The following is a 27,167-nucleotide window of genomic DNA, read 5'->3' on the forward strand; positions in this document are numbered from 1 at the left end:
AATCTATTATGTATTATTATAGAAAATATAATGTGATTTGATGTTGTATTTGAATTAAATGATGTTTTTACATTTTATATTCCTACCCTACATAATATATAATTCATATTGTTAGTACTCAAAAATACATAAATTTTATATAAGAAATTTATTTAATAAACAAGTAATTTTATAAGTCGATTGAATAAAAACTCCGTAGATTTATGATTTACAAAAAAAAGGTTTTAATCCCTATAATTTGAAATAATGCGAAAATTAATTAATTACCATATCTAAACTAGCGTTAAAAATGTATTTTCATTGGCACATGACTAGTACCATAAAAGACTAATTTAACTTCAACAACTATAAGGTACAGTCGGCTGCATAAATATCTATGCATTTACAAAACTTTTAGACACGTTTTCGGATGGATGCATACAATGCAAAAGTGTATAGAAGCTTCGCATTGTATACATATTAATGCAGCTGACAGTACATTAAGTGTACAGTCAGCTGCATCGAAGTGTCTGTATCATGGCAAGTGTCTCTGTAGGAACCTAAGTGTCTCTTGCATCCATACAATTGTAAATATCACAGATATTAATACCGCAATTTCTGTCATCTTAAGGTACGGAAATGAAATAGAAAAAAAATAATTGTCTATTAATTCATGCATGGTTTTAAAAATAACGACTTCAGAAATACAATATCTACAAACGTGTTGAATTAATTAAAAAGCAAATGGAAAATACAATAAAAGCCGTCTAGAATTAATTTGCTCTTCAAAGTTCTTAAGCCAAGTAAAACTCATTTGCATGTAAATGTACATTTAAAATGCTAATTTAAATTCAAATGGAAAACTTGAGTGTACATAATCATTTATATGTTGAATTTAATGATGCTTTTAACAGATAAATTTAATTCAATCGTAGAAAATGATTGAAATACTGAAAATATATTATCTGTGGTGAATCCCACGACAAAAATATTTATATTTAACAGTGAAATCCCATTGCTATGATAGTTGTATTCGAGACGTAAATTCGTCTTTGTTTTTTTTTTCAAAAAGAAATAGAGCTATGTTTAAATACAAGTTTTGCAATAATGAAAACTCACACTAAAAGTAAAGTTTATTGTACAGTTTACTTGAATATGGATTTAAAAATGATTTCATAGCATAAATAAGTTGATCCGTATATATTTGCGCCTTTTGCCGTGGAAACCTTGGGGCCTTGGGGTGCGGAAGCCCGTCGCCTGTTTAAGGAGAATTCCGCACGCCTCATCGACGCCTCAGGGGATCCAAGGGCTGGCGCGCATTTCGGCCAAAGGTTGAGCCTGGCCATCCAACGGGGAAATGCCGCCAGCCTCTTGGGAACCCTACCGTGCGACCGCAGCGATTTGGGGTCGATTTTTTATATTATTTAGTTTTATTTTTAGTTTGGTTTAGTTTTAGTATATAGTTTATAGTATTATTTTGGTAGTTTAATTAATTAGTTTTATTAACTTAAATAACTAGCAATATATGTTCTTATTTTGATAATAACGATACCAAAATTCTTAATATGAATACAGTTGGGAAAATATGAATAAAATTCTATATTATTCAGGGTCGAAAATCATACTTATAAAATTACGCTAGACTCATCTTACCGCCTGACCTTGACATCTTCCCACATAACTTGTAATAATAGTAATATTACTTTCCCTTACTATTTCAATATATTCTGTATGTCGACATACTAAGATATTATAGTTAAATGACGTATTCTCTATTTGTAGGACCACGATATCTTACTAATATTATAAATGCGAATGTTTGTATGAATGTTTGTTTGAAAGTATCTGCAAAATGGCTGCACAGATATCGCTGAAATGTGAGATGTACAACAAAATCTGGAAGAAAACATAGGCTACTAATTAAGTTTTTGTCATTTCGCGCAGACGTGGTGGCGGGCGGCAGCTAGTTTATATAATTTGTTTGATACGTAAAGCCATTTGAGTGATAAATATTGTTGGTTTGCCGATTTTTAATATGGTATGAGGATGGGATGTCTTTTTTTTCTTTTTTCATTTTAAACTGTTAATGACTGGACAAATTTTGATAATTAAGGTATCATAAGATTCGTATTCTTCCATAGAGTGTAATAAATGAGGTCACTTTCATTAGTAATAATTCTTTTAGGAACTATGTCTTGTCTATTTACATCTTACTTCTTACTAATATTATAAATGCGAATATTTGGATGGATGTTACTTTGAAGATATCTCCAGAATGACTGTATGGATCTTGCTGAAATTTGCCATAGATGTAGAACATAATCTGGAAGAACACATGGACTACTAATTAAGTTATTGTCATTCCGGGCGGACGGAGTCGCGGGCAACAGCTAGTTAAAATATAAATATAAAATATAAGCCCTCGTAGGACCTTCGTCAGGCTCGTAAAAAGTGTTGTCAGACAAGTGACATTTGAGCGACATCAACGCCCTCTGGAGATGTCACGAAATCCATTACCGAGCTATATCAGACGTTCTAAGAATACTTATTAGTATTGGTTAGGATTCCATATGAATGTAATAGAATTCTTTTGGAACTGGAATTCTTTTTATCACATATTTGCTTGATATTTATCTATCTCTTCATTTGTGTTTGGTATACTGTATAATTTTACCGTTGACTATCATTGCCGGAATCCTTTTACATAAAAATAGTGTATACAATTAATTAATTAAGAAATTTATTTCGTATATTTTTTTCTTTGCCAAACTATATTCCTACACTTCGTCTGAGCCAGATTAAAAATAGGTTAGATTAAAATAGCCAATTTTCAAATCTCTTGAATATGAATAAAATATTTCATAAAAATCGGTCAAGCCGTATACGTATAGTAACTAACATTGTGACATGATAATTTTATATTAGATTCACGGATAAATTAAACTCTAAATATAAATGTTTTTAACAATTGTGAAACGAAATACTGAAAGTTGAGAATTTCAGAGTAAATTTAATTAATGAACTTTAGTCGGCGGGTCGAAGAAAATTTATAGCAAGAATTTAAGTAATTTTATTGAAATTTGCGATCTCATCTAATGAACCGAAATATCGAAGATATATTAAATCTTAACAACTCTGTAATTAGAGAAGGTAAATCATTAAAAATAAATTCTACCTACCTTTACACGTTCCTGAGAAAAGGGTCTTGACAGACAGACGGACGAACAACATAAAACCCTATAAGGGTTCCATTCTTTTTCTTTCGGAACCCTTAAAACTAAGGAAAATATGAAATTCAAGACAAATACTAAAAATAATCATACTAATATTATAAATGCGAATGTTTAGATGGATGTTTGCTTAAAGGTATCTCCGAAACGGCTGAACGGATTTTAATGAACTTTTGACACGAGAACTAAGTCTGGACGAACACATAGGTTAGTTATGTTTTTTAATTCTGCGCGTACGGAATCTCGGGTCACAGCTAGTTTACGAAAAAAAGGCAAATTAAATTTGTTCTCTGACTTAGTACGATAATATAAAAATAATGCAATCTTACCTTTCTAAACAAATAAACATTGTTAATTGAGTAAATAATTTCAGTAAATAGAAATCTACGATTATTTCTTACCATTTAAAACCTTATCAAAGAAACAATTATAATTTAATAGTGCCTATCGATACAGTAATAAAGAGGCATTAAATCGAGCTTCGAATCACAAATACATACGTACAACGATCGTAAATTTAGTACCAAAACAAACGAAATGTCAAACATTCGTAATAATGTTGAAGTTTACGCGGAATTTCGTTTTATTTATGTGTATTACTTATGCACGAAGTAACAATACTATGGAGCCATATGTTATAGGGGGTGATTTTACTGATATAACTCATTTCCCTCATTCAGTATTCTTGAATATAGATTGCATGTCTACTTGGATATGTGGGTCATCGATATTGAATCAAAGGATATTATTAACAGCAGCACACTGTATCACCGGTTGCAAAAGACAATGGAAAATAGAAGGTTACGCTGGACATGAAAACCTTAGTAAGGTACATGTTTTTTGTTCTGAATTATAATATCTTTAATATGTTAATTGTATTACTATGACCTTGATAGTTTAGAAGACATATAAATAGTGGTATAGACCAATTTAATATAAATGAGAAACTATCTTAGTAAATGCGAATGGATGTTTGTTTGAAGGTCACAGCGCCTCAACGGATCCGCTGAAATTTGGCATAGATGTAGAACAGTCTGGAAGAACACATACTACCTATTATTTTTTTTTAATTCCGACGCGAGTCGCGGCTGACAGTTACTATTTACATATTATATTTTACTGGCTGATTTTATTTATTGTCTGTGGATTTATTTTGGAAAAATTTAGTGCTCAAATTGATTATAAAAACACGTCGTTTTTAATTAGTCTGTGATTACAGGCTTATGAGGGTAAACTTGTTTCTTCTTCTTCGTCTTTTCAGTCTTTTTAGACTGGTCGTGGTCATCAAGTATCAGTGACCCGCTTCACTAGGCGCCATTCAAGATTGCTTACGAAGTTTTTAATATTTTTTAATTTACATTGAATTACAATATGAATACCACGGCAAAAATATTCATAAAATGGTCGATCCATCAAATACCACAATTTTAGTTTTGTCTACAATAACGTAGACACATATGAGCGTCTCTGTCTTATTTATAGAGATGGAAAGAGATAACGATACAGTAGAAACTCATTTACAGAAGTCTCACGATGAAATTGATAGTGCCTAGGTCCTCGTATTCGTATGTTTGTAAATAACAAAGTTATAATTATATTTATTTAATTGTGAAACATATAAATTGCAGGTTAAAGTTATGAGGACTGTAAATAAGATATTAATGCACGAGAATTTCGATGACCAATCTATGGCCAATGATATAGCACTGCTCTATCTAGTAAAGAGTTTACCTCTTGGTAAATACATACAGCGAGTGACGATCAGAAAATGGCATTCGCCCAGTGAAATTGCCAGTGTTGCTGGATGGGGCATCGTCAATGTAAGCATTTTTTCATTAAATTGATGCATTGTCTTCTATATATGGACTGGCTATTAGAGACAGTATTTTGTGCCAATTTGATATTCACCATTTTAGTGTGCGGGCAATGGCTATCGAGTTACAAGTCTCCTAATGTGTATATTAATTTTTAGAGAGTTACAAATAAAGATTCGATATATTTGAAAAGAGCCCTGCAGAGAGTAATGTCGCCGCGGTTGTGTGCTCGCTTCGGCGGCATGTATAGCGGCATGATGTGCGCCAAAAGTCCTGAGAAAAACACCAGCCCTGCGTCGTAAGTAACTTAGAGAAATGCCACACGTCCTGCGCCACGCCGCCCGCATTGCATACGAATAATGAAAAACAAAGCAACATAAGTCCTAAATAATGATGCTAATTTTTGTATAACGGTCCGTTTTACCAGTCCGTACTCTTAGGGTACGCGTCCATTACGTATAGCCTGCAACGGATTTTAGTATTGCTTAGTATGATATTACACAATACTGCGTACATAATACGCGTCGACCGCAGTAAGATAAAACAAATCCGTTTAATGCGTCCCACGCGGACCAATGGACCTTTAAGGAATGAAATGGTAAAACAATACTCAAAAGTAAATAAGCAGATATATGTTTTTAATTCTATAGTCAAATTTACTTACCATATGTGTTACTTCTAATTCTGAGGTTTCTCACCAAGCATTAGCGGGAATGGCGTGCTTTTATTACAAAGTCAAGTGTCAAAATTATCAGTGAGGGAACATAAAGGTCGACGTTTTAGTAATGCTAGTGTTGCGGCAGTACACCGGCACAGTGTCGGATTTTCTTCCTAAGAGTAGTAACTTTTTTTCATATTTTTTGGTGATTATAATATGTTTTATATTTTCAGTGGAGATTCAGGCAGTGCACTCATTACTAAGGATATGCAGCAAATTGGCTTAGTATCGTATATATTTTCCGAATATCCCGAAATGCCCATCTATACCAACGTCTCTCACTATTACTTTTGGATTAAAACTAAATCCATTTCTCTACATTGTAGCTAATAATTCTTGGAATATTAATAAAATTCACTAAATAAATACATTGTTTTATTTAAAAAAAACATGGTTTTACTTAAGGAATACTTCTTACTAATATTATAAATGCGAATGTTTAGATGGATGGATTGTTTGAAGGTATCTATAAGCTGAACGGATTTCGATGTAATTTGGCATATATAGAACATACTCTGGAAGAACACATTGGCTACTAATTATGTTTTTCTTTTATTCCGGGTGTACGGAGTCGCGGGCGATAGCTAGTAGCTAGTAGGAACCTTTCCGTCTGAGTCCCAGATCAGAGATAAAGTATTAATAATTTAAATAGTTTTTTTTTCTAGATTAATTTCTTTTAATCAAACAGTTCTGATGCCAAAATCATTTTAATAATACCAAAAACACATATGTACATATGTCAATCATTTTATCAGACGAAATATGATTATGCGTAGGCTTCAAAAATGCGAGCTTTACAAATAATAAAAAAAACCTCTATGTACTATCTTCTCCTTCTTCTTGAGGTGCCTCTCCGACTAAAGGTCGGCAATCAGTTCTCCTTATTTTCTCTTGTCTCTTGCGAGGCAATAATTGGGCGGCAGTCGCAACCACTGCCAACTCTCGGATGTTGCGCAACCCAGGACTTTTTTCTGCGACCAACAATGTTTTTTCGCCTGGGGATTCTTCGCACCTCTGTCTCATTTAAAGGACGCCAGGAACTCGGGGCCATTTCAAATACATATGTATAGTACATATATGAAATATATACTATAAATAAATATCAATCACCGGAGCGATCAATCTTTAACCATCTTACATTTTTATTGTCATAAATATGAAAATAATATATTGGGCTTAGCGGTTGCTATACTTGTAAAGTTTAAAAAAAAATGCACGAATAATTTTAAAATTGATATAATTTTTCGATGATACCAACTGTTGAATTTAAATAATTAAATTGTAGGCTGATATTTTGCACGTGTGATTTTTAGTTTAAATAAGAATGCAGAATATTCAATACTCATAAAATGTGTTACTAGGTCGGAACTGTTAATTTTTATTGGATATTAAAAAGTTCTGACGCAATAAATTGTCTCAATTTTTCACAAAACATTGTACTTAATGCATAACTTTATCTTAATTAACTCAGTCATTAGCTTATTGCGTTAAATTGACTAATTAACGAAACTTTAGTGCGTTATAAATTTGAACAAAAGAAATCCAACATACGATGCGTGGATTAAAAAATTTAATAATTGCAACATTATTTTTATATAAAATAGCAAGATCTTCGAACAAAAAAATGGAACCTTTTGTAGTTAATGGAGATTTCGCTAAAATAAAGCAATATCCACATTGCGTTTTTTTAGTCGTGGACTGTCATGGAAAATGGATTTGTGGCTCGTCTGTTGTTAATCAGAAAATACTTCTTACCGCTGCCCACTGTTTGTTTTGTGCTAATACTAAACCCAAAATCGATGCATTTGCTGGTCACGAGAATATTAAACAGGTAATATTACTAATTAACGAAGAAGCAAAAGACATGTGTCACGTTCGCGCCAAATCTTGACCCAAATGAAAATAGGTTAGTTAGGTCTCTTTATGTTAGATTCGGTTTGGGTTATAAATGGAAGCATACAGATAAACATTATAACATAATAAATACGAATTAATATTACATATAATATTAATAATTCATTTGTTACAGACAAACGTGAATAGAGCTGTTAAGAAATTATTAATTCACGATAAATATTCTGACAGAAATGTCAATAGCGATATAGGGTTAGTAATGCTGTCCGAAGATTTACCATTAGGTAAAAAAATTAAAAGAGTCATACTTGTAAAACAATCAAATTACGGTCTTAGCGCTGTTGTGGCGGGGTGGGGGGCAATAAGTGTACGTATAAATTATACATTTTAAAACATTCAGTATATTTGCCATTTTTGTAACATAATATTATCTGCAAAACTTCAATTCAAAGAAATATGCTTAATTCAGAATTAACTTTTTATTACCTACAAAGAATAGGTGTGGTTATATTTTTTTCACTAATAGTAGAGTCACAAGTCACTCTCATTCAGCCAAAATGCATAAATATTACTAGTCTATAAAAAAATTAAAAAACTCATTTAGGATGAACCAGAAAGAGGTACCGATACATTGAAATGGGCGAACCAGAAAGTGAGGTCCGAGAAAACTTGTACCAAACTCGGCAAATTGAAACCAGGCATGATGTGCGCGGGAAGCACAAGCAAGGAACATCCGCGACCAAGTAAGTAAGTACATCAAACTTTAATATTAACAAAACTAAAAATTATTTATCGGCAGCTATGCCTTTTTTACATTTATAAAGATTTGTATTTAGTATGTTTGGTAACGAATGAACTCAAAAACAACTAGATAGCTTCTAAAATTTCTTTCGCTATTAGTATGCTAGTTTCTGAGTATTATAGACTACATATAATTTGTAGCATTATATTACAAAAATTTTACCCTTAAAAATGGAATTGGAACAAATAATGGGCAAAGTTCCTTTTGCGGGCTAACCCGCACGTTCGGAATAAAACTACGTAAACATGAAAATATGGATCTGTGGATTGAACGGGCAGCGTACGTGCTCCACTGACCGCAAAATAAAATCATTTCTATTTTGCCGGAATCCGTGGGCAAAGTTTGGCGAATTCAATTCATAAATATTTATAAAATTGAAGTATGTATGTAATACAGAAAAAAAAACATTTTTTAAAAATTTTATCTGTCTGTCCGCAAGACCGCTTTTGTTTCGGGTAATCTCCGAAACGGCTGCACCGATTTTGATGAGACTTTGACGGAAAGGAGACCTCTAGTTGTCAATATTACAACTTTCATTAGGCTTTTATTAATAAGTGGTATATTTTAAAGTCTAGACTATGCTCGAAAGACATCCCTGGTAATTATTAAGCATAAATCTATTTTATTTACAGAGGTGATTCAGGCAGTGCTCTAATCACAGCCAATTACGAGCAGATTGGGATCGTCTCTTACCGTCTTATGACCTACCCGGGTTTAGTTGTTTACACCAATGTCTCTTACTACTACGATTGGATTAAAGAGAAATCAAGATTGATGTATTGCGGCTAAAAAATAATAACATATTTCTTTATCAAATTTTTACTTTTAACTTCAGTTTCAATAAAACATAGCATAAAAAATGTATGTAGAAAGTTGAAAATTCCAGATTTTTGTCAAATAAATTCGATATGCTTAACAGGATGTAAAAGATATAGATAATTTTATTGGGAAATATTTATTTTTCATACAATAAAACATCAGTTTTTAACAATTACTTTATTAATATTAACCTCTCCGAAGAAATAGTTTGCATATTGAAAACAATGCTTTAACCATCTAAAAATTTTATAAAAAATTTGTAATCTATAAATCCCCAGCCATCATTTTTACATAGTGAGAAATCTTTCATAAGTCCATATATATTGTCAATTAAGAAAATCAGTTAGCGGGGGCAGGATTTGACCCTGAAGTCGCAGCCGCAGCTTCATTCTCCATTGCATGAGATGGAGGATGTTCAAGAACATTATCAATCAACCCAAATGCTTTAGCTTCAGAGGGAGACATGAAATGATCACGTTCCATCGAAGACTGCACTTTTTCTAATTCTAAACCCGTATGTCTTACGTACAATGAATTAATCTGAGCTTTGAGTTTTAATATTTCTTCAGCTTGGATCTGGATGTCTGTCGCTTGACCTCTCACTCCACCTGATGGTTGATGTATCATAATACGTGAGTTAGGCAATGCATGACGCATTCCTGGTGCTCCGGCTGCCAATAGCAATGATGCCATACTACACGCCTGACCTACACACCATGTAGCTACAGGAGGAGTAATATATTGCATTGTATCATATATTCCTAAACCAGCTGTTACATTCCCACCCGGAGAGTTTATGTAGAGATGTACTGGCTTTTTACTAGATTCAGACTGAAGGAAAAGAAGTTGAGCAACAATTAATGAACTAATCTCGTCATTTACAGGACCCATTAAACAAATAATCCGTTCACGTAAAAGTCTTGAGTAAATGTCGTATGCTCTCTCGCCTCTTCCAGTTTGTTCCACAACGATTGGTATCATGCCAAGCCGTGCTGGATTCGTCGAACTTATGTATCGTATATTCGATTGAACTCTTTGAGAGTTAGTAGATACAAGTTTAACCATGTGGCGAACATAATTTAAAGCCATTTTATACAAATTAGCATAAGTTTTTATAGTAATTTGTTTAAGTCACAATTTGTCGTGTCTTTCTACGTATTCTTATAATCGTATTCTTCAGTTTATTTTCGAAGTGCGTAAATGATGATTAATCTCAACTCAATGTTTCCATAAAACTACACGAATTTAAGGTAATATTAATTAATTTGTTTTTATTATTCGAAAAAGTTTTGAGATACTGATGTTTTCGACATTTCCGAAATAAAATTGACACTGACAGCCAGCTGACACACTGACATTATTTTTCTTTTAGCGTATCATTTACACAGATAAGATAATTTTCGGACAGACGCTGATTTTTTTTAAAACTTTTTTTTTATATAATTGAGTTCGTAAAGATACCTTTATTGTGTGGGGCTTGTTCCTTTAACTCATCTTTTCGTACAACATATAAATGTATGGTGAGATCAACACACATTTTACAGTATAATATACATGGTGATGATTATAACACTACATACCTGTCTGTTCTTAGTTCTTGCTTGTATTTAATATTGTACGGAGCCGACTAACACCGTATTACGACTAAGAATCCTGTGGATTTATTCTTACCTTTTAAAAAACAAGATTCATGGAAATGGGTAAATAAAATGTAGGAATGTTGAATCAACTGTTATTATTTTACAATGTTAATGCTTATATATAAAAATCATAGTAATAATCGATAATGCAATAAAAAGTATAATCACATTCTCATTAAACACTTATAATAATTGTAGATATATTATGGCATAGCAGGATCAAAAACTGATACCTTATTAAAAAAATATATAAATTAAGCCCCTTACACACTTGATATTTACTTGTCTTGTGACGTAAAAAACAACAATAATTGCTTATCAATAGAACACAATAATTGCATGCGACAATCATGTTTTGGCCTGTGTCTGCTTACGCAGTCTTAATTTCATTAATGCTTCCTGTCTCTTTTTCTCAATGATTGCTTTTATATCTTCAGAATTACTCCTTTGATTTGACACCGGTGGGTTATTACAATTAGGTTTAACATTATTAGATAATTTAGAATGCAGAAATGCTTTCTCACTAGGAACTTTAGGCTGGAATTTATACTTATTCGATGAGGTTTTTTCTGGTATTGAAGGTAGTGTATTTGAACATGGCAATGATGTAAATGGTAACTGTCTTTTCGCTAGTAATTTTTCTCTAGCCATCTGATGTTTCTTCTTAATTTCATCTGGCGTACATCTTATCGGAGAATCACTTGGATCTATAAGGATAAAAAAATATTTATTTAATTTATAAAAAGTAAGCATTTGAACTTACTAACTAGTAGTCGCTGGCAACACAATAAAATTAAAAAATGAAACAAAAAAGTAGCCCATATAATATGCCAGCACGCATCAGTTACCTTCTTGTCCAAGTCCTTCTGAATTCAGCTAAACTGTTTTTGAGATTACCCGGAACAAGCGGACTTACTGACAGACACACAGAGAATTCAAAAACTGGTTTCTCATTATAAGCATTGCATATTTGCAATGCTTATAACGAGAAATATACTGTACAAACATACTGTATCATCATCAACCAACATCAACATCTCTGTCAGCCGTAATATCTGAATCTAGCCCCTTCCTAAGCATTTCCTCTTTCACACAATCCATCCATACTTTTCAAATGTACTATATGTTTGTGAAATATGATTTTTTGTATTACAAATGGACACACATTTTATTAATTGCTTATAGAATTTAAGATGAATTGTTATAAAATTTACCCATTTGATTTTTATCCATTGGCATTGAACTGTATCTTCCAAAAGCCATACCACTAGTTGATGGTTTATTGGGCTGCGGTACAGATGGAGATTCTGGCATAGAACTATGACGACTAAATGATTTAGAAAATGAACCATTAAAATCTAAATATAATTCATTTGTTTTCTTAGTCTTTGGTTCATGTGTAGTCCTAGGTTTTGTTGGCATTTGTGTAAGTCTTTCTAAAGCACTATCATTTAAATTACCAACAAATCCATCAAATGAATCATTTACAAGTTGCGGTGAATTACACTTTTTAACCCGTTTTGCACATGGTGATTCAAATTTAATACTGTTAAGTATTGCATCCATAGAATCTTGGTCTATTTTGATAAATGATGAATTTGTACATTTATTTTTGTTACTGGCAACATCATTTTTTGGCTTCATATCATCTTTTAATAAATTCTCTTCAACAACCTGAGTTGCTTTCAATAAACATTCATTCATTGAATCGTCCGAATCTAAACCGACTTCAGGTTCCGGTTTAGAAAACCTTGAACTTAAAAGATTTTTTCTTAAACAAGTATTACTTCTTAGACCACTTTTTGGAGAAAACTCTTGTATATCTATAAATATGTCATCTTCAGAGTCATCTCTTTCCGGAATTGAATTTTTTTCTGCCTTATTACCTATTATTTCATGCAAGTTCTGATTTAATTCTAGAAGTTCTTGTAGGAGTGCATTTTTCTTTTGTGATGGTCTTATTGCTCTTCTTCTAGGTAATGGTTTTTCTAATACTTTAGGTCTTAAGGATTTTTTAGATCTTCTACTTAGTGGTGTTGTGTTCTTAAAATGTGCCCTGTTTCCTGACTTTGGTGTATAATGGTTCCATATTACATCAGTTTCTCCTTCAGTACCATCCTGTGTACATAGAAATGGGACTGGACTGGCAGAATCTGAATCACACAATGAATCACTGTCTCTTGATGGGGAATCATTTCTGTGTTCTGGTGTTGAGCAGAGTACTGCAAAGAAAAAGTTTAAAACTTAGTTCTTGTAAGTGCCAAAGTCTTGGAGTTAATGCCTTATGTACGTAAAATAAGTGGAAATGGAGATAAAGGAGATGATACAGATCAACTGTATACATGTTATAAAATCAAAAATATTTAAATTAATATATCATAATAGGGTACCATCCATTTAGCTTTAATATGTAATACACCTAAACTGTATACTAAAGATTGATATGGGTAGTGAGGTGCAACAGCTGTCTCATACACGATATTGTAGACCATACTGAACAATGTGATGTAAATAAGTCATGAATGTAAATGTAGAAGATAGATTTTATTGTTAAACGATTGTCAATGAATGTTAAGTGGTTTGAGTTGCTTGTTTGCCTATTTACTATCTCAAGACTAACAAAATCGTGCCCATCGGACCATTAAAATTACTGTAATTAGCTTGGAATTTTTTTATTGAGTTATTTGAATAATGAATAAAATACACATAAAATTACTTTTGTTTTTATTCCGTGGCACAACCATTTCATTTGAAGATTTACCGCGTTTGCTTGTCATAAATAATTATCACAATAATTTGAATTTAAAAACAAAGCTTGCAGTACATATCAAAAACACTTTTAACAAACTATTACTAAATCTTTGCGTTATATTCAACAAAACACAACACTAAATGCAACTGCGAAATGCAACTTAAAAAAGTTTGATCAACAAAGTTTAACAAGTTTAACCAAAAATATGGAATAAGAACATCAGATTTGGCATAATATCATACGTCCCTAAATCACTTCACTTGTCAACTGTCATTGTCCTGCTGTCCTGTCACCAAAATTGTCAGCAAGGATCAGTTTCTTTTCTTCAACATAAAAGACAAAAGTGTTGATGGACACACCAGGCATTAGTTAATTTTCTGAATTTATCCTAGGACCACCTTTAGATTTTTTCGTCTTAATTACAATTTTCAGTTAAAAAAGTTGTTAGTTGCTGAGTAATTAAAGATATTAAGACTTTATCTTATTTAAGGTATTTTTAACTCTACGATCGAATTTGCCTTTGCTGCATTATGGCAAAACTGAAAACCAAACGCATTATCTATTGCTGTCAAGTCAATCAGCCAATCAGGCAGCTACCGATGGTGGTCTATGGTTAGTCGAGCAAAGATCAGCAAAACATTCGGTCGCCTTGCTCGGTATTGCTTAGTCTTGCTTATAATATTGCTTGCAGTCGCGATGCTCCATCGGAAGTGACATTTCAAAGTGTAAGGTGTACAAGAACTCGTGAAAAATGCTCGCAGACGGAGAAGTTGTTGGTGACGGATCATGGAACCTCACAATTTACGTTACGGACTTGAACGAAAAGAGGACCATGGTCGTAAAAGGAGACATGCACATCGGCGGAGTTATGCTTAAACTTACAGAAAGCTTCGGTAAGTAATGATAAAAACACGTTTTCTTATTTAATTGTAATGTGCTGAAAGTTTCAGATATAGTTATCAGATATGATTTCCAAAATATCGTTGAATTTCTTCCCACAACCATCTTCATTGCTGAGTCATGTTTACCTTTTATGGAGTTTTATGTGTGCTTGAGTTTTTCACCTATTTCATATAAACCTTAGTTTAACATTAGAAAAGATCTATTGACAAGGTAAAAAACAGCTTTCAGCATTGTCTTGATTCCTCCATTTAGGTAAAAATAAATTTATTAAGCCAAATTTTTTTCTATCAATCTTGTCCTTATATTGTCAAATTTTACCTTTATAGTGATATCACAAAAAAAAAATGTATAATTGGGTGCATTTGCACGAAAGAATCAAGACTGGAAATTAGATCATTATTATTTATTCTAATGGTTTAAATGTTTAAACCAAACATGTTTTTATCAAATAACTTTACTGTAACTGCAATTGATGTGTTACTCATTGGCAAGAATATATTTTTCTGTTTAGATATTATTTGATAAAAAAAAAATATTAAACAAAAAGCAGTAAACTCGTGCATTTTGAAAAATGGTTATATGTCTTGGTTGTCTCACATACTGAATAAAATGCTAACATTGCATAGCTATTGTGGGTTTTTGAGACAAAAATCTCCATTTACAAAATTTCTGTGTTATGAAACATAATGACACGGATGACAATATGTTATGTACAGAGGTTATGATGTCTGAAATCAAAGGTAAATAGTGTTAGTATAAAAGACACTAGATGAACATATGTTATATACTAATATGTGTATATACTAATATTAATGTAACAACATTCTTAAGAAAAATGGTATTCCGAGTACTTATTATCAACTTTTCCTTATTTGCAATGAAAGCGTAAATATTGTAATCAATTTTACACTAAAACTTGTAAAATTCATAAATAAACCCATGCAACAATTTTACTTCATTTCAATGACAAAAAAATACAAACTGATTAAATTTGAAGTAATACAATGATTGCTATTTACGGAATGTGACATTTGTATGCTGTAAAGGTTTACGCAGCAATTTTTTTTATTTCATTTTGATAAGCTTTTATTTTGCATTTATCCATGCATTAAAATCCATTAGAGCATCTCTTGCCTTAACTGGTTTCATTGGTAATAAAAGCAATCGAGTAATACCAGTTGATGTAAGGAACAGCAAATTGCGCGAGGGAGATAGCGCGTATTCACATTCAGGCACGCGTCCTTCGCGGAAAGTATGTTAAACAAGTTTTTACGTTTTCGTACGTGAGGATGAACTGTCGATTATTTATATAAAGGGAATGTATTCAAAAATTAAGTCTTATATTACTACATAGCTTGTTTAAAACAATAACTGTTACGAAACTCCTTATTCTATAATACTTTTCTCAGTCATATTAAAAATAGACGTTATGTTTTACTTTTTTTTATTGTTATTACTATGTATTAGTAAATTATTTTTATTTATTTATAATCTTATATTTATAACAACGACGTACGCAAAATTTAAATGCAATCCGATCGTTAATGATTCTTAAAAGACGGCTCATACTTATTTTGATGCGCACACGCAGATTTACCGCTTTAATGATTCATTTCGTTACATCGTACTACATATTTAACTGAAGAATCTTAGTAAATATATGTTTAAGTTTACGTAAACAATATTAAAATTCTCACCTACGCGCAGCGCGGCGAGATAACTTTCAAAATGGCGGCAATATTCGCCCACTGTCATGAATTATTCACTATAACACGTACGAGTATGTTTCGTATTTATGTTTGACGAAAACATTTTCAATTAGGCCTAGATTTATGGTAACCTAGCCGAATGTTTTACCGAAATGTAAAAGAAATTTCTCTTGTATATGCTTAAGTCAACAATATATAGTAGAATTTAAAAAAAACGATTTTTATGCCTATTGTTTCGTGTTATGTGAGTTTAAAATAAAATAAATGAATAACTAACCAAGGATTACAAAATTACACACATTATATGATTGAATTTAACCTGATTAATATTCCCGAAGTTAAAAGTAAGATGTAATAGAAAAATATACGTATTGTGATATATTTAGTAACAAGTATGTTAAATAACATTGAAAATAATTTGAAGGTCTTTGTATAGATAAGCGATTCAAATATTAATCTAAAGAATTCGACGCTTGCGTTACGTAATTGCAAATAGGAATATCTTATCTGAAATCTAAATAGAGAGGCATTGTATATGGGTTTTTTCGCAGACTGTCGGCTGCCATAACGACATAATGAGATAATGTAAACGATGCCTTCTGTCGTCCTATTCCAAGATTAAGCAACCAATTCATTAAAAGTAAGATAATCTGTGTAACCCGATGACACTGGCAAGGAAAATAAAAAAAAACATGCCAAACATATAATCTGACAGGTGTAGTTTTTTGACTGTTACGTTTTACAAAAACAGACGGACATAACCTCTATGGTACTCGAATAATAAAAAACAATGTTAGCTATATTACTTACGAATGGCACTAAAATTAAGATAACATTGTTCAATCACTTGTAGGAATATATTTAGTGATGCTAGTGCGTTCTTAGAAGTTTATGTGCGTAGTTTCCGGCGCCCCCTCCCGGCCGGTGCAGATAACGTTATCATCCGTTCATTGTTCCTCTATGCAGCGCGGCCAATCGTGCACGGCCGTTGACTCGATTGTATTTTTAGCACTCCGACGCGATGTTAATCGATATATCGATGCCGGTACAGCACTAAAATGACAAATAATTTGCACTTATATCAAGATATTCCATGTCTATTCTAAAATAATATTATGTTAATTTATATTACTTTCCCAGTTAAATGACTTTCGCAATACTAAACACATTGTAGTTTTTACGCGGTTTTTTTAATAACAAATAGAAAATAGTTTAGCATTAAAATATGCTTCAGAATGTTGTAAATACCATATTAGTGATGTGCTAGCCCATTTAAAAGAGCGGGCAAATAAGAAGCCGATTTGAATTTAGTCTCGCATGACCAAAAGCGGTCTTTCTCGGCACCGGTCTTTAAAATGGCATGCAATTTATATGGCGCCGTTTGGCGATTTATGTAGATTGGTAAAATTCCACACGATGTAGTATGCGTTACCTATGTTATAATGGAGGAGTGAATGAACTATATGTGTACTGGGAGATAACTGGATGAATATGAAATATTATTGAACCAGGGAAGAGATGGAACTTGACGTCGTATTTACAGTGTCTGTTACACCAGTTCCTATTAGTTGAATAATTCTAGTATTAAAATTTCTTCCAACTGCTTTAGCGAATGAAAAATAAATCCTTTAACGTGAGATATCAGATCTATATTCGCTTTTAACTTCTCCAATTCAAACTTTCTAATATTATAAGTGCATATGTTTAGATGGATGGGTGTTTGTTAGAAGGTTTGCAGATCGGCTTAACTAATCTCGATGAATTTTAGCACATAACATAGTCTGGATGAATACATAGTCTATTTATTTATGATTTTTTATTTAATTCCTTTCGAATGAAGTCGTAAATATAGTATCAGTTCGAAAATATTATAAAGCATCGTTTTGATGTTAAGTTTTTTATAGTTCTAGTGAGGAGAGGCCTTTGCCGTATTGTCGTTTTATAAATAAAATATATTCAACGTTTTCATTTTGGAATAGTAATCCTTCATCGCATGGCTTATGACTTGCCACTTTGAAAGTTATGAAGGAATGTCCTATGTTGTATGGTTTTATCACTGTAGTTAGAACATAAGCTATAAGATTTTATCGCTTTTTGCGAATCATAAACTACCATAAAAGGTGTAGACGGTCATAAATGCCCGGTGCATTCTGCGGTGCGGCTCAGGGCAGGTTGGGAACTGTCGCCAAATAGGGCTCACTGCCGGACGCTAACGGTCTCTCGCATTTCTTCCCCCCCTCCACTCTTGTAACCTCAACCATCCCCCTACTAACTTAGCTAATTGCTTATGCGTGAATGTCTTTATCTATGCTAAGAGTTTGACTACAGACTGGCAAAGTTGTGCGCAAAGTTAGTTTCAAATGGGATTGGTAGGATTTGATACTTTAATATTTATTATGTAAAATGGCGGTCGACGAATGCTCTAAATAGTGTTGTTAAGGTAATTTTCTTTACAATCTCTTCACTCTTACGGCGAGTAATCGATATTTTTTTTATATATATCATAAGGTGTCAAACGAGCGAGCGGCCACCTGAAATCGCTGAAATAGCGAAGTGACCGTTGCCCATAGACGTACGCAATTGCATATGCGTTACCTGCCCGTTGCGACGGAGGAGAGGATGCACAGAAAGAAAATATTTTCCCTTCCCATGCATCCTCTCATCCGGAAAGTCACTTCCACTTCCCATCCTTTCCTTATAAAAAAAAGGGTGGGATGGGAAAAAGGACTAGATTAGGCCTCCGGGACGCACACTCATCAGACGAAACGCGGAATTGCTTCCACTTCACGACTGTCTTCTGTGTGGTCGTGGTATTTTACCGGGCGAGCCGGGCCGATTCATGCGAAGATGTTAAAGCGAGCTCTACCACTGTTAACATCTTGGTCCTTGTTAGGGCATCTCAGTTAGTGTTTCAATAAATATTTATTCTGGTACCGTCTTTTGGTGTACAATTTGCTGATCGTTGTACTTAATTAATATGATATTCACACGTTCACATACATCAATTTAAATCAATCCTTATTTATCCTAGGTTTGTGTAATGCAAATTAAATAGCGATCAAAGACTAACTAAATAAGTCTGCGTTACTGCGCGCTATGACGTTCTCCCTATTGTAATACGTAAACTGGCCAAGCATAGTGATAGGTTATAAACCAAACCCATTTGACGTCATATACTATTAAAAAGATTATTAATTTCATCGTGAAATAATAATATTAATGAAAATAAGTTAAAAACAGATGAGAATCTGACACCATTATTGTGTATACAGGATGCTAGAATGACATCGGGTTTCTGAGACTAAAATCTCCGGTAAAAGCATATTGGTATATCTGTATTGTCAAAGATAAAGACAGATGTTTTATACAGAGATTTTGAAGGTAGAGTTTGCAATGTTTAGTGACGCAAAATATGGTTTTTACTGTCGCAGTAAAACTTATTATCGTCTATTAATTATAGAATTCCCGCTTAGTTCTCAGGATGACAACGCATGTAATATGACTAAAGCTGTTTGCAGTGTTACGTTTTTGAAAATCCCCCGTGTGGTTTTTGTGGCTCATTCATACAAATTATTATTACGTAATTATATTTATTTTAGCAAATATTTTAGTGCAACTACGCAAAAAATATGCGTAATTTTTTCTTATAATTAAATATTGTTCATCGTATTTGTCAAATATCTCTCATTCTATAGGGCGTAATTTATGATGATCGCGTAGTTTTTTTTAATATGTAACCATAAGTATTACATACTAAGTTGGTCTACTGTTTATTGATATACTGTGGTCTCGTGCTGAGCATATGCCTGCGTCTAAATAGGCAACGTAACAAGCAACGCGTGCAAATTTTAATATTATTATAAATGCGAATGTTCAAATGGATGGATGTTTGTTTGAAGGTATATCCGAAACAGCTCAACGGATTTTTATGAAGTTTAGCCTACATGTAGAGTATAGTCTGGAAGAATACATAGGCTACTTATTCTGTTTTTTTTTTAATTCCACTTGGACGGTGACGCGGGCGACAGCTAGTAACCTATTAAGAATAGATTCAGATAAAAACTAAGAAGTAGTTTGTATTCGTCACTATAAATTAAACAAACCTAATCAGATTGACACGACCGCAAGAGAGTAATTAATAAAGTACCAATGACATTTCAATCACGCGGTGTCAAATGACATTTGAAGTGTCAAGATATTTATATCTACCCGCAAAAGTGTCATTATGCTCATGACAATAAATATCGTTACCATTTGAAGGTAATGCTGCGTAGATAGACTAATATTAGTATTGAATTTGTTATTCATACGAAAAAAAAGATAAGCCTGCATTATTTTCGTATTATGAGAGTCAAACTCACGGTTAGTTGTCTACAGTCGCAACACTGCGAAGGTTTATGTCACGTGGGCTCAAAGCGAATAGAAAAATAGTTACGTACTAAGTAAACGCACCTCTGCAGCACTTTAAGTCCTATATACCTTAAATTTTCTTTGCAGCATCTTATTGCACACAGGCCCCATAAAGTTTGCTGGGCATTGTACATGCGACAAAAATAGTTTTAAAAGATCGCAAAATTTTTGGAATGTTTATAAAAATGTTCTTGCTTACTAATATTCCAATGCTGTATGAATAATTTGTAGTGATATAAACCTTCAATGATCATTTAAATTATGTCATCGTAAGTGACGCATACAAAAATGATCTTTGTACGCAAAGAACGTTTTAAATACTTCATGTTTTAGATGCACTTTGCAGCAAACTTCACGCTAATATTAACAAAGCTTACGTCACGAATTAAAAGATAAACTTTCTAAGTGTGTAATTTTATTCTTTATACATGTACTCGATAAAAAATAAACCGATTTGTACACATGGTAGTAAATATTTCGGTTAACTTTACTAGTTTTATAAAGCGTCAATATCCTAATGGTTAAGGGTACGGATTTCCGATCACGAGGTCGGGGATTCGAATCCCACCATTCGACTATTGTCGTAAACCATACCCTAGCACAAGCTTACAGCTTATTTGGAATGGTTAAAGAAATATTAGTAAATTTACACAAAAAATCTGCTAATATTTTAATAAAAAAAAAAGTTTTCCTTTTTTGAAAAATATTATTGTCTCTATTAATCCTAAGAAAATGTAAGGGATGACAATATGTGTAAAAGAAGAGCTGTTACAGTGGCAACAAACAGTAACATTTTTTATCATTAACATATAAATAAGATTTGCAAAGTTTGCTCGATGGTTTAAGGAAAGCTTGCGAAGTGAGACGATGATTAAAGTTCGCAGATTGTTGCGGTCATACACGATTCCAGCGACCGGTTCCTGACACGATGATGACGTCACAAAACTCCGGCCAAGGGTATTTTATAGCAATGAAACTTCAAATGTCCGAGATACTAATAATTTATACATCTATCCCTGTTTAAAACATACCGTCATCCCTCTCATTATCTTTGAGATAACATACAACAATATTTTTTATAGAAATATTAAGGTCTCAAGAACTTAAGATAAGAAAATAATTTGTTAATATCTAAAGTTACTATCGACTATCTATACTAATATTATAAAGCGGAAGAGTTTGTTTGTTTATACGCGCTAATCTCAGGAACTACGGGTCCAATTTGTAAAATTTATTTTTTGCTGGATAGTCCATTTATAGAGGAAGGCTTTAGACTATATGACATTACGCTGCGACCAAAACATTTTTTTTAATTCCGCGCAGACACAGTCGCGGGCGATAGCTAGTCTTAAAGTATAATTAACCTCTAAACTAAATAATATTAGTTTATTTATATCGCGAATAGAAAAGTCAAAGATGTTATTTTATCTATTTAATTTATATGATACTATGTAACTGGAATAAGGTTTTTATATAATCCGTTATAACATTAGTTCCTTGGTGATTCCTGGAACTTATAAAATAAACGAGAGGAAATAAGTAATTTAAAATAAAACTCATTAGTGTTATTCACATGAAATGAACGTCATTGTTAATTCTGACCAACCTTTTCCCTCGTCAGGGCTAAAGTTGAGGTCACTGAAGTTGATTTAGTTAATTGATCACCGTACAAGGTCTCTCATATTGCTGTTTTTATACTAGTTTTATTTTTTCAACGTAATAAATTGAAATTTGGCCTTTCTAAGCTATTCATTGAGCTAGTCCACTTTTTCTCTAAATCGTTTAAAAGTACTTATAGATAATTATAGAGTAACTAGCTATCGCCCGAGACTTCGCGCGGAATTAAAATAAACCTAATTAGTAGTCTATATGTTTTTCTCGACTATGTTCTATATCTGTGCCAAATTTCAACCTGATCCATGCAGATGTTCTGGAGATGCCTTCAAACAAACAGCCATCTACCTAAACATTCGCATTTATAATATTATAGTAAGATATAAACTTAAATTAGATTTATCGATAACTGACATTATTACTTGTTTCGACATGTGGAGACAAGGTAAGAGACCTCGGCTCTTACTTAGCAAATTGGTTATTTCTGCCTTTATTAAAAATTGGGTATGAAAGATTAGTTATTGCTGTTGTTGAAAAGAAATGAGTGTATCTTAGCAACTGGCTATTTGTTTGCATTGCTCACTCCGCTAAAGAGTAATAAATCGCAGAGCGTGCCGTGAAATTTCGAAGTCGTACCATTCTTATTCGTCCGTCTATTTATAAACTTGTGACTTCACCGAGGGGTCCCGTTGGACGGCAGCGCACGCTCTGTTGCTGCCCTACGCACAGCACGTTGGTGTTTTGCCAAACAAACAAACCGTTTCGAGATTTCTGTGTTGTAAAATACATCGTAATCCGATTGAGGTTAAATGATAATAGCTGTTATATGACTTTATACTTGCTGTCGCCCGCGATCCAGTCCGGGCGGAGTAAAAAAAAAACTTAATCAGTAGCCCATGTGTTCTTCCAGACTATGTTCTACATTTAAGCCATATTACCGTCATACATGCAGTTCTGATGATACCTTCAAACAAACATCACACATCCGTCCAAACATTCTCATGTATAACATTAGTAAGATTATATTAGTAAGATAACCTATAACCTTGATGCTATGCTCACTGCGAACGTGGAAAATGTGAACTTTTAGTCTGATTATAACGATGAAAAATCGTATGAGTGGGCTATGCAAAATATAGTTAAGAAATAATATGCAGTGTTCACCAATATCACAGATTCGCTACAACCAGAGAATGCAGAAAGAAAGAGGAAGTTCCTTCACGGTATATCGGATGCAATTGGTGTCCGCGTCCATACACATCCCTTTCGGACGTTCCGACCCAATTGCAACTGCAAACTACATCCTTTACGATACAGGAAAAGTTTACACGAGATCATTGAAAGGAACAACAAACGAGGATTCGAGCAAGGAGTGCTAGATTGTTATATAATAAAAATGCTGCGCCTTGTAACCTCCAATATAGGAATTAAAAAGTTTGTCAAGGTGAACCGACCAAGGACATCAGTAAAGGGTACTAAAAAAGGCGCAGTTTTTGTACAGAAGCTTTTTTGATTGAGTCATTAAGTGGTGTTCTGTGAAGCATTTTATCAGGTCAAGGTCTGATGACAAATGGGTCTCGCTTTTTTTATTTACCATGCCATTAGCGGCAATTGTTTTTGACGACACGTTCTTTGTTAGCACAAACTGACGTCCTCTGTTTATTATTTGATCGTTTTCTTAAACGGACCCTTCCTTTTTACACGCCCTCATTATGTTTCACCGTCTTGGAATACAGAGATTTTATCGTGGTATCATTTAAGAGTACATAATGGTTATTGCTTTGCTGTTTACTTGGTCGATGAAATTTAGTGGTTAAAAATCAATTGATGGAATTGGATAAAATATTAGTTTTATTGTTAAAGAATCCTTAGGATTATTTATCAAAGAAATCGAAGTCCCCCCGTCAAAGATTTATTTTTCACCGTAAGTTTAGCCAGTGGAATCCCACGGTCAGCAAGGCAAGTTACAAGGTCGCTCGTGTGTGGAATTTTGTTACCGTATTTGGTCCGGCGCACCAATGGGCTTTCTTTTTTTTTGACAGCTTTTGATTCTTTGTATCAGCAAATCACATCGAAGACTCTAAATCCAGCCTGTAGTTTTGCTATAATTATTAAAGATGTTTGCTAGATAAAAAAATAGAGTAAAGATAATCCGACTAAATTAGATGAAAATAGAAGTTGTTTGAAGAAAGAGGTATGAGATTGTATACGGAACTTGTATTATTGTATCATTTGGTAACCGTGAATATAATCGTGTTGAGTATTGAGCAAGGTCAGAGTCAAGTAATCGTTTACATAAACATTATTTTTAATTTTATTTCGGCGGTTCATGATGTCAGCGTTTTATCCGTGGCACAGATTTTGATAGCAATGTCGTATATTTGCGATATACGATACATATGTATCGTATATCGCAAAACTAAGGTCAAACAATGTAAGTTAAACTTTACTATTAAACAAAATAATATATTATTTAATTTTAATTAATTGATATGCATTCTAATGAATTAAAAACATGAAATATTCTGTATAATTTATTTTTGTAAATAAAATATATCCTTATTAGTTCGTTATGTTTTGTTTCTTAAATTTTTCCTTATACGTATGTTCCAATTTGTTATGTTTCGAACAAAACAAAATGTTCAGAATTGTTCAACTTCCTCTTTACTGTAACTTTAGGTTAATTTTGAATCCGATTTAAGTTAAAATTCGTTCATTAGACCATATTGAAGTCAATCAAGAGGAAAATATTTCATCTAGAATTTAAATGTTAAAGTAACTATTAATACAACCCTGATTTTAAGTCCCAATGTTTTTATTTTAGTGGAATGCCAGTCCTTTGTTCCTACACATTCTTTATGCCTTATGTTTAAAAAAAAAAGAATCGTACCATAGATAATTTATACGAGAAGCCTGTCAGTACTGCACGTTCCAGATTTGTATATTTTCACTCTGTACACATTAATCAAACATGACGCGTTCGAAGTACAAAAATAGCAGAGTTAAATATCAGGATGTTATTATTAAGAAGAAAGTCGACATGTTTTAGTTCTTAAGAACGTATTTATAATTTTTTATGTAAAATAAAACCGTTTGAAATCTATAATCTATATATAATCATGGTTTTTGAATGTAACTTAGATAGTGGTTTTCGAATGTACCTTACATCGTATTCGTAATTAAGTAACCCAAACATATACTGTAATATGTTCCTTGAAATCTTACTATTATTGTAAATGCAAAAGTTTAGAAGGTATCTCCGGTACCGCTCAACGGATCTTGATGAAGAATACAGGCTACTTATTTTTTTTTATTATAATTCCAGGCGGACGGAGTTAAGGGCGAAAGCTAGTATATTTAGACAAGGATCAAATACTACACTTGTTGATAGTTTATTTGTCAATGGACGAGTGTATACTAAACGCGTAAGTCTCCGTAATCTGCAAGGAATCCCTCTTAGCTTTTCTAAAAGGGGACGATGTGGAACAAGTCAATGCACTTAGCTTCTGTAGTAGCTCCCCCTGTTAAGTATTGCCAACATATAAATTTTATCAGGATTACAAGGTCTGTTTTTTACATATCTTGCATTCCTTTCTTTAACACTTTAGCTGCCAGAATGATTTTTAGAAAAACGAAAATTATTTTTTGTTAATTTTGTCCAAAACTATTTGGTGTTTACCTAAAAATATAGTAATACCTTATTTATATTGCTGATATGCTTATTATTTACATATGAATGGAAGTATAGCTTGTCGGACACATAGTCCGACACGGCCTGATTGGAACATTAGCTTGTCGGACATATAGTCCGACATGGCAGCTAACATATTAAAAAAGTAAATACATATGATATTGGTCGCGTTTGAGCAAAAGCCGTGTTTGATTTGCGATTTTAAAATGTTAACTTTAGATGTGTGAAAAGTAACTACCATTTACAAAATGTATTACGGTACAAGTAAAAGAAGGGCATCGTACTGTAAATTATAGGTTTAAAAATGATATTAAGAATTATCGTAAATCGAATTTGTGTGCCCTGTTATAGTCTGATAATTTGAACGGTCTTTGAACCTTCATTTCTAATGCACTAGTGTCATAATTAGCAACCTAACCTGGAAGTATAGTCCATTCTGGATAAGCTAGAGTCCAGAGAACTGCGACATTTTTCTCGCTTATAGAGGTTTCTTTCTAACATGAGTTTCGAGAGAGAGGTCGTCCGTCAAGACCTGACAGTAATTCTCGCTTTTAGACATAAATAGTCATCTGATTTCTTTTCTAACCAAATATTACAATTGAATTACCTCCTTAATTTATGACCACCCGCATATTAACATCCACCTCTATCGAAGTTAATCATTTAAATTAGTATAAATTACGAAAAAATCAACGGGTGTACCAATTGATAGACCCTTAACGGATGAAAGTATTTAACGAATAGGAATCTCAATACGTTTATAACGAATACTGTAAACATAAAATTATGGGTGGCCACAAACATGAGTCTTTTTTTGATGAAAAATTTCTAAGAAACTCTAGAAATATTCAAGAAAAAACTGCAGTATAATCATGTGTCTATACAGTAATAAGCTCTTCCATTTTGAACTTTATACACTTGAGTTAAGGCGTTTTGATTTGGATTAAAGTGCATTTAAAAGATAAGTTGAACGTAAGTGTAAGTTCCCACGCGAAAATTATTTCCGATGGTGGCGAATGGAGAGATAAATATTTAAACTGACTGTTGCGAGCTGCTGTGAAGATACAGAATCAATATTGAAGTGTGTACATGACCTTATTTCATATGCGATTTTAAAGCTATGAAGAAAAACTCGACCCATGTTATCACAACTATTTCGATTCATAAGAAATTATATTCGATATTAAAAATCGATCGATATATTTCGAAATCGATTAAAATAATGAGATTTA

At 32.8% G+C, this 27,167-nt stretch overlaps 5 protein-coding genes across 6 annotated transcripts in view; 3 read left to right on the top strand and 2 right to left on the bottom strand.

Moving 5' to 3' along the window:
• Positions 1-3,674: 3,674 nt before the first annotated feature.
• Positions 3,675-6,088, top strand: LOC106120074 (chymotrypsin-like). Its single transcript, XM_013315246.1, has 4 exons — positions 3,675-4,038; positions 4,838-5,029; positions 5,182-5,321; positions 5,915-6,088. The coding sequence occupies exons 1-4, from the start codon at positions 3,766-3,768 to the stop codon at positions 6,069-6,071; spliced, it is 762 nt and encodes a 253-aa protein (XP_013170700.1). The 5' UTR covers positions 3,675-3,765; the 3' UTR covers positions 6,072-6,088.
• A 1,212-nt stretch (positions 6,089-7,300) lies between these two features.
• LOC106120075 (chymotrypsin-like) lies at positions 7,301-9,145 on the top strand. The gene is made up of 4 exons (XM_013315247.1): positions 7,301-7,572; positions 7,771-7,962; positions 8,200-8,338; positions 9,030-9,145. The coding sequence occupies exons 1-4, from the start codon at positions 7,366-7,368 to the stop codon at positions 9,050-9,052; spliced, it is 561 nt and encodes a 186-aa protein (XP_013170701.1). The 5' UTR covers positions 7,301-7,365; the 3' UTR covers positions 9,053-9,145.
• A 234-nt stretch (positions 9,146-9,379) lies between these two features.
• On the bottom strand, positions 9,380-10,556 carry ClpP (Caseinolytic protease proteolytic subunit). Its single transcript, XM_013315087.1, has one exon. It carries the CDS (start codon positions 10,303-10,305, stop codon positions 9,556-9,558), a length of 750 nt encoding a protein of 249 aa, XP_013170541.1. The 5' UTR covers positions 10,306-10,556; the 3' UTR covers positions 9,380-9,555.
• A 455-nt stretch (positions 10,557-11,011) lies between these two features.
• On the bottom strand, positions 11,012-16,268 carry LOC106120158 (uncharacterized). 2 transcript variants are annotated; one of them, XM_013315387.1, is made up of 3 exons: positions 16,209-16,268; positions 12,071-13,078; positions 11,012-11,563 (listed from the first exon to the last, which is right to left on the bottom strand). In XM_013315387.1, exons 1-3 carry the CDS (start codon positions 16,264-16,266, stop codon positions 11,205-11,207), a joined length of 1,425 nt encoding a protein of 474 aa, XP_013170841.1. In that variant the 5' UTR covers positions 16,267-16,268; the 3' UTR covers positions 11,012-11,204. The 2 variants fall into 2 exon arrangements, with proteins under 2 accessions (XP_013170841.1, XP_013170840.1); XM_013315386.1 differs by lacking the exon at positions 16,209-16,268 and adding an exon at positions 13,573-13,879 and having other exon boundaries at positions 11,014-11,563.
• The window catches only part of LOC106120157 (unc-112-related protein), a 38,438-nt gene continuing 25,484 nt past the window's right edge, over positions 14,214-27,167 (top strand). Inside the window, exon 1 of the mRNA XM_013315385.1 lies at positions 14,214-14,505. Coding sequence (XP_013170839.1) covers positions 14,360-14,505 — 146 coding nt within the window. The 5' untranslated portion in view covers positions 14,214-14,359. The remainder of the gene's footprint in view (positions 14,506-27,167) is intronic.

Source organism: Papilio xuthus, unplaced genomic scaffold (assembly GCF_000836235.2).
Source record: "Papilio xuthus unplaced genomic scaffold, Pxut_1.1 DF826961.1, whole genome shotgun sequence".
NCBI classification, from domain to species: Eukaryota; Metazoa; Arthropoda; class Insecta; order Lepidoptera; family Papilionidae; genus Papilio; species Papilio xuthus.